At 66.4% G+C, this 7,864-nt stretch overlaps 2 protein-coding genes across 3 annotated transcripts in view; one reads left to right on the top strand and one right to left on the bottom strand.

The window, feature by feature from the left end:
- Positions 1-3,063, top strand: part of GPSM1 (G protein signaling modulator 1) — a 30,688-nt gene extending 27,625 nt beyond the window's left edge. For both annotated transcript variants that reach the window (XM_007458981.1, XM_007458980.1), the window contains exons 12-14: positions 1,096-1,252; positions 1,630-1,838; positions 2,857-3,063. In XM_007458981.1, the coding sequence (XP_007459043.1) occupies positions 1,096-1,252; positions 1,630-1,838; positions 2,857-3,063 (573 nt within the window). The remainder of the gene's footprint in view (positions 1-1,095; positions 1,253-1,629; positions 1,839-2,856) is intronic.
- Positions 3,064-6,751: 3,688 nt separating this feature from the next.
- DNLZ (DNL-type zinc finger) overlaps positions 6,752-7,864 on the bottom strand; it is a 1,891-nt gene continuing 778 nt past the window's right edge. The window contains exons 3-4 of the mRNA XM_007459020.1: positions 7,677-7,816; positions 6,752-6,920 (exon numbers count right to left, since the gene is read on the bottom strand). Coding sequence (XP_007459082.1) covers positions 6,752-6,920; positions 7,677-7,816 — 309 coding nt within the window. The remainder of the gene's footprint in view (positions 6,921-7,676; positions 7,817-7,864) is intronic.

Raw genomic sequence — 7,864 nt, 5'->3', positions numbered from 1 at the left:
GGTGGCCTCTCCCGCTGCGGAGCACAGGCTCTAGGCATGCGGGCTTCAGTAGTTGTGGCTCAGAGGCTCAAGAGCGCAGGCTCAGTAGTTGTGGCGCACGGGCTTAGTTGCTCCGCAGCATGTGGGATCCTCCCGGACCAGGGCTCAAACCCGCGTCCCCTGCACTGGCAGGCGGATTCTCAACCACTGTGCCACCAGGGAAGCCCCCAGGCTGCACACTTATGCTCACTGAGGGCATCTTCCAGAGCCCCTGTGGTCCAACCACCAACCCATGGCCCCCAGCCTGGCGTCCTGGCTCTCCCCAGCCACCCAGAGCAGACCCTGGCCCACCACACTCCCGCCTTGGCCAGCACGCGGAGGGTGGGGCTGGGGGATGAGAGCACTGTCTCTAGCCTGGCCCGCGCACATCTGCTATCCTTTGGGGACCTTATAAAACTGCCCAAACCCCACAAGGGGTGGGACTGGGAACACAGAAGCCCTCACCTTCCCCAGTTTGGGCTCCTTGCCTTTGGTGGTATGACCCGGCATTGCTGGCACCTCTGGGTCCAGCATCACCGCTGACAGGGCCCTGGCACCGGCCACTTCCAGTGTGCATAAGGAGCTGCCAAGGGGTCTGGTCACTCACTCACTCGTTTATTTGTTTAGCAGACACTGGTGAGTGTTGTGCTGGGTGCTGGGGCTCCAGGGGTGCACAGGCATGGGTGGCACTCACTGCAGGCGGCTGACACAAGTGCCCAGTAGGGGCCCCCGGGGGGCACCGGGGAGGAGAGAAGGGGGGGCAGTGGTGGTGCTGGGAGCGGGAGGGGCGGGGGGGGGTGCTGGGGCTCCAGGGGTGCACAGGCATGGGTGGCACTCACTGCAGGCGGCTGACACAAGTGCCCAGTAGGGGCCCCCGGGGGGCACCGGGGAGGAGAGAAGTGGGGGCAGTGGGGGTGCTGGGAGCGGGAGGGGCGGGTGGGGGAGGAGGGTCCTGACCTCGGCCCAAGCCGAGCAGCCACTCAGCTGTGTCCGGGGGTCTGTGAGGGGCTGGCGACCACAGCAGGGCCACCTGTGGCTGGCCTAGGGCCAGCACTGACTGCCCGTCCCACCCCCCAGAGCATCCCCCGGGCCCCATCCTCCGACGAGGAGTGCTTCTTTGACCTGCTGAGCAAGTTCCAGAGCAGCCGCATGGACGACCAGCGCTGTCCTCTGGAGGAGGGTCAGCCCGCGGCCGCTGAAGCCACGGCCGCCCCCACCCTGGGGGACAGGATTGGTGAGCCCGCGGGGGCCGGGGCGGGTCCCCTCCCGCCGCTGCAGTGTTCCGAGGGCGGGGTGGACCAGCTGCGAAGTGCCCTCTGTCACCGTGAGCCCCATGTCCCCACCTTGCCCAAAGCTGCATCCCGGAAGACGTGTAATCATCCCACCCTCCGGAACACACCGTGTCGGGGCGCAGCGGTCTCGGAGCGGGTGTGGGAAGCCAGGCTCTCTCCTCTGTCACCCCCTGGAGGCCCTCAAGGCGGGCGTCGGGCCCACGGCAGGAGCGGCTGAGAGCAGCTGGGGCCTGGGGTGGGCAGAGAGGCTGCTGGGGGCTCCGGGGGCACAGTGGGCTGTGTCCCTGCCTCCCCGGGCCTGACCCCCTGCGCCCTGCAGGCCAGCCCTCGCTGACGGCCTCCCCCCAGACCGAGGAGTTCTTCGACCTCATCGCCAGCTCCCAGAGCCGCCGCCTGGACGACCAGCGGGCCACCGTGGGCAGCCTGCCCGGGCTGCGCATCACCCACAACAATCTGGGCCACCTGCGTGGTGACGGGGACCCCCAGGACCCGGGGGACGAGTTCTTTAACATCCTCATCAAGTGCCAGGTGGGCCTGCAGCCCGGGGCGGCCTGGGGCTCTGCCTCCCTCCTCCCGCCTGCCTGCCAGGCCCCTCGGCCCCGGTTAGCTCAGGGCCCCACCCCGGGAGGCTCCACGCAGGGCCTGGGTCCTTCGTCTCAGGGTGCGTCATGTGGGACTGGACCCCAGGCTGGCTCAGCCAGTGTCTCTGAGCGCCCGTGGGTGCTCAGACCCATGGGCCTCCTCCTGGGCCCCCTGAGTAGGTCACCCCAGGACATCCTCAGGCTGGCCCCTCCCTACAGCGCAGGAGCCTGGAGCCGGGCGCGTCACCAGGTATCCCTCCAGCCTTCCACGTCCGGATGGAGAAAACTGAGAGCCAGGCGGCACCCCCAGAGCACAGAGTGCAGGAGGGGTCTGGCCAAGACCATGGGGTGCAGCCACCCACCAGTCTGGGCGGGGCAGAACTGCAGGTGGGGTTTCAGGGTCAGGAAACCCTCAGTGAAATGGCTGGGGAGGGGGCAGCCTCATAGCACCACCACACACACCCCCACCGGGAAGGAGGCTGGCAAGTTTCCAGATGTGACATTCCTTCCCACAGAGGAGAGGAAAGTGCAGCTCTGGGCGAGTCCAAGGAGCCTCAAAAGCAGCCCCTACCGAGAACCCCTGCCCACACGCACGCAGGCCCCACAGGCTACGCCGGCTCCCGGCCCCCTGACCCCCGACCCGAGGGGGCCCTGGGGGGCTCGGCACCACCAGCTCCGGGAGCTGCAGCCCCGCCCTGTCCCTGGGGCTCGTGAACACACCACGGTCTGGCGGCCTTAGGAGCAGGCCTGGGAGGCTACCACAGCAGCTCTCCCGCCGGGTAGGCCGTTCTTGGGGTCAGGGCTCCCAGCTGTGCCCTGGAGCTGATTCCCAGGGAGGCCCTCCTGAGTTGGCGCTGCTGCCGAGTTGTCCCTGGGGCCTCTGAGCGCCGGGCCCAGGCGCTGGGCTGCGGCCTCCGAGGCCTGGGGAAGCGAGGCCGCCGACCCGCGTGTCCACGTCTGCCCAGTCCTCCAGGATCGACGACCAGCGCTGCCCGCCACCGGACGCGCTGCCCCGCGGCCCCACCATGCCCGACGAGGACTTCCTCAGCCTCATCCAGAGGGTCCAGGCCAAGCGGATGGACGAGCAGCGGGTGGACCTCGCTGGGAGCCCGGAGCAGGAGGTGGGCGGACCCCCCGAGCCCCGGCAGCAGTGCCAGCCCGGCGCCAGCTAAGGCCTCGCACCCACAGCCGGGCCCGCCCCACCCCTGCTCCTGGACGGGGGCGGCGGCCGGGGGGAGCTCACAGATGTCCAGGATGCCCACAGCACCCCCTCCGAAGCCAAATCCTGCCGAGGCCACGGCTGAGGGCAGGCTCTGAGCCACCCAGCCCATCTCACTGAGCCGGACGCTGGGCATGCGGCCCCCGTGGCATCCCCTCCCCAGGGCAGCAGGCTCGGGCCAGGGCCCACTCCCGTCCTGCGCCAGCCCCTCGCGGTACGCAGCTTCCTGCAGGCCTGCCCCAGCCCTGCCCTCGCCCCGCCCCGCCCCTGCCCCAGGCCGGGCCCTCAGCATGTCGGCCCCAAAGCCCGGTGCTGTCCAGACCTCCACGCTCCCCCTCTGCCCCCCGCCCGGCCAAATGTGAAAACCCCGCTGACCCCCAACCCCCAAAGGTGTCTCTGAAGCCTCTTCTCTGGGGCCACCAGCGGCACGGGCGTTTCTGTCCTCCTCAAGCCGGCCCCAGGGGTGGTGAGCACAGCTGTGCTCCCCCCAGTCCGGCCTCACCCCTGGGGAGGGCCTCGTCCCAGCCCCTCTCCCCTCCCTCCTACCCGGCCTGGAGGAGGAGGCCAGTCCCAGGAAGCCTGGAGCCTGACCAGGCAGTGGAGGCAGTGGCTCCTACGTGGGGTCCCCAGCCCCACCAGGCACGTGCTCCTGAGCCGGCAGGGCGGGGAGGGAAGGGGGTGAGCTCCACGTTCCTCAACTCCAAGCCCAGGAGCCCAGGAACTGAGCCGGCCCGGTTCTGGGAATACCAGCTGGTGGGGGTCTGCACCCTGACCACGCCAGGGTGGGCGGCAGGTGCGAGGGCTCCAGCTCTGTGGCCGTGGTGAGCACCCAGCCCTCAACCCCACCGTGGGGCGAGACGACATCACGCCTTCTCCCGTGGGGTGAGTTGGCCCTCGGGACTGGGCAGGAGACAGGCCTCTGGGGAGACCATGGCCGGCGCCCTCACCCAGACTCCCCCGTCTCAGCCTGCCTCCTGCAGGGCCCACTTCCAGCTCTCCTGGAGCGTCCCTGGGTCGAGCCGCAGCCCCAAGGCCCCCAGGCAGCCCTCCTCTTGCGTGGCGCCTCACCCAGCCCCAGGTCCCGCCCGCTGAGCGTGGGGAGGCCCCCGGGCCCCCGCCCCTCGGTACAGTACGGCCCGGGGCGCTCTGGGCGCAGGGGCCCCCCGAGGGCGAGGGTAGGGCGGCAGTTGTGGGGTCAGAGGCCAGAGCACAGGCTCCTGCTGGGCCGCCCCACACACCCGAATGTTCGTGCGTATTTATTGCTCACACGTGTGTTTGCCGTGTTGTCAAGGGGTCCCTTCCAGCCCAAGAGGTACATCTGTTCTCCTGTTTTTCCCGAAAAAAATAAAGTCTGCCAAGCGAAAGCTGTCGTGTCAGGATGAGGGCTGGCACAGGTGCTGGTGCTTTCAGAGGCCCAGTGACTCTCTCACCTGGGTGAGCAAGCCTGCACCATGCCAAGGGCCTGGGGCCGGGGAGCAGCGCCCTCCTGCCCCCCAAGGCTGGCCCTGCTCCTGCCCACCCCCGCACACGGGCTCGGTCCCTGCTGCGTTCGTGGGGTGGGGTGGGGGGGCTAGGGCTCAGAGGGGTGTGGCAGTCCCAGGGACACACAGCCAGTGAGGGTGCTGGCCTAGGAGCCCAAGTGTCCTCCAAAGCCCACGCCTCAGCCCTGAGCCCCACGCTCCCCTCCCAGAGGAGCTCTGGTGCCGAGACGAGGCTGCTGGAAGGCGTGGAGTGCAGTGTGGGGCAGCCCCCCGAGCGGGGCACAGGGAACCCCAGGCCTCCCTACCGAGCCTGCCATCCTGCAGCCTCTCTTGGGTGGGGTGACGAAAAGGGAGGGTGGTTGAGAACAAGGCCCATACGGGGAAGGGTGGAGCCCCCCACCCCCCACCCCAGAGAGTTCTCAGTGCTCCAGGAAGCCTGGCGCTCTGCCAGCAAATATCGCGGGGGTGGGCACCGTGCCTCTCAGCGGCTCACAGCCAGGCCGGGACGCTAAAGGCTCTGAGAAGTCCTGCAGGAAGAGGTTGGTTTGATGTCCTCGAACCCAGCATTGCCTATCCAGCTGTCCGCAGAAGACTACACTTGGGGACGTGCTGTCACAGGATCCCAGGAGGTTGGCTCAGTGGCTCTGGGTGGAGGGGCTGCCCGAGCTGTCCGGAACCTGCCCTGGGTGCACTCGCCCTACCGTGTCCAGGAAGTGACCAGCTCTCCAGGGTCAGAGGGCCCAGACGTCAAAACGTCAGACAGCACACAATAAAAAGATGTGGCGAGCAGCCATGTCCTAACCGCCCACGGAAAGAGGGCTTGGCCTGCGTGGCCCTCCTGGGTCCGCTCTGCGTTCTCAGAGTCCGGCCAGCTCCCTGGGCCTCCCCACACCCCGTTCCAACCCTATGGTGGCAGTGAGGCCCCCGCTGCTCTGGCGTTTCAAGGCCAGCGGGTCCGCCCGGGGCTGGCTTGTCCTCCATGACTGACTCCGCAAATGTCACAGGAGGCTCTGGGCAGGATAATAGGGGGTCGTTCACCACGGGAAGAACGGGGGGTATTCGAGTCGGAGCACGAGCTGCCGGCGCCTGCAGAACAGTGCCGAGGCCCGTGCTGATGGGGGCGGCCGTCAGGAGCTCGGAGCCTGCGGGGGACCCTGCGAGACTGTGGCTGGTGATTAATGTTGAAGGTCACACAGCCCAGAACACTTCTGGAAATAAACACAGGAACATCCTGAGAAGGCGGTCAAACGAGGTTGGGAGACAAACTGCACAGCCCTGGGGAGGGGGACACTCCGTGGGGCAGGCGGCCCACCACCAGGCCCACAGTAGCCCAGCCCCCACTCCGCTGGCCACCACGGCCGCCCGGCCCGCCTGAAGCCACCCTGAGCAGCCCAGCCCCCACTCCGACTTGGCCTGGCCAGTGGCCAAGGGTCAGGGCTGAGGTTGGCACCGGCTCACCAGTGCCACCCAGGGGGCATCGAGGGGACGGCAGACGGCACAGAAGGATCTGTGGGGCCTCCTTGTGTCTGGCCAGAGGGACAGGACCCCCGGTGGGGCTTGGTGGTGCTGACCCCACCCCCAGGAAGAACAGTGGCTAATGGGCCATCAGGATCGGGGCCCTGGGACTTCCCTGACCGTCAGTGGTCAAGACTCCCCGCTTCCAGTGCAGGGGTCACGGGTTTGATCCCTGGTTGGGAAACTAAGATCCCACATGCCATGTGGCGTGGCAAGAAAAAAAAAAACAAACATCGGGGCCCTGACACTTGGGGTCAGGGCGGGGCTGAGCCACCCCGTGCCTGTCCTGAGTCCCATCTTTCCACCTATACTCCTGATGAGGGGGCACCATGAGCATCTTCATCTGCAGACAGGGAGATGAAGGCTCAGAGGGGCAAAGTGACCTGCCTAAGGCCACACAGCCACAGCCGGGAGGGGCTCAGACTCCACATCCAGCCCCTTCCCACTCAGACATGGCCAGCAGCCACAGGAGGCCCTGGCCTGCAGCCTGGAAGGGGTTCTTGTGAGTCATTCTGACTCCACAACCAGGGGTGACAGGAGAGCCCCAGGTCCCAGCATCTGCAAGTGATGTTTGTTTATTGATAGAAACAGGCAAGTCCAGAGTGGCTCAGGGCCGGAGCATCCCTCTTGGAGGCACAAGGCGGGTCAGCTGGCCTCTGTGTTGCCAGGGTGGGTGGGATCCTGGTCCTCAGCCCCTTCCATAACAGTGGTGGATTTGGGGGGCCCCGAAGCCTCTAAAACGAGCTCCAGGGCGCCCTCGCCAGCCACTCGGCGTACCTTCTCCCCTCTGGCCGCCAGGATTTCTTCAATATTCCTGAGAAAGACGGAAGTGCCGTGTGACACTCCAGGCCCCGAAGCTGTCCTGCATCTTGGTCCCTCGAGGGCACCCCAGGCCAGGCTCGAGCACACGAGTCCGTGTGCTGGTGTGGCATCAGGGCCATACAGCCAGGAGGCTCCTGACCACTGCCCCCTCACTGCTCTCCACAAGGTGGTGAGGCTGACCCTGCAGCCCCAGGGCCCTGACCACTACACCTCACACACCCCCCTAAGTCTGGTGCAGTCAACCAACCAGTGTCAGCAGAGGACAAGACAGCTGCATGCTAGGATCCCTGCCCCATAGCAGACACTCAGGAAGGAGTGCCTAGTAGGGTGAAGGAACCACAGAGTGAACGGCAAGCTGTTGCCTTTAAGAGTCAACCTAGTCTGCCACCCTCATTTTAGGGTAGGCCCGTGGCCCTGACATGTAACCAGGTCCTACCTGCCCCCAGAGGCTGTCAGTGAGGACAGAAGCCAGGCAGTGAAGCAGGCTGAAGGAGCTGATCTAGGGTGGAAGATTTAGCAAGTCGAAACATGTTCCAATCTCGTGCATGCTTTTACCAAAAAGTTACTTGTGTTTTATCTGAATTTCAAATTTCACTACATCTCTTGTATTGAGAAGGAAGCTGGGCTGGAGATGGGGGCTCTGTAATCCTCATTAGAAGGACGGTGCCCCAGGGAGGTTGGGTGGGGCTCCCGACTCAGGATGGACCAGGCTAGCACTCTGTCCCCAACGCTTCCCAGGTAGCCTCACCTCTTCCCATACAGGTCCGAGAACCAGCCCAGGTTGTCGGCGATGATGTGGTGGTTCTGGCAGCCGGGGCAGGTCACAATGACCACACCCTGGTGATAGGCGAGCTTAGAGATGTGCTTGGAGGCTGGTCCCACACAGACCTGGTGGAGACTAGGAGGTGAAGCCCTGCTCCCGCCCCCGCCCTTCCC

The sequence above is a fragment of the Lipotes vexillifer genome, unplaced genomic scaffold, assembly GCF_000442215.2.
Source record: "Lipotes vexillifer unplaced genomic scaffold, Lipotes_vexillifer_v1.1 scaffold636, whole genome shotgun sequence".
NCBI classification, from domain to species: domain Eukaryota; kingdom Metazoa; phylum Chordata; class Mammalia; order Artiodactyla; family Lipotidae; genus Lipotes; species Lipotes vexillifer.
This window is presented reverse-complemented; position numbering and strand designations above follow the sequence as displayed.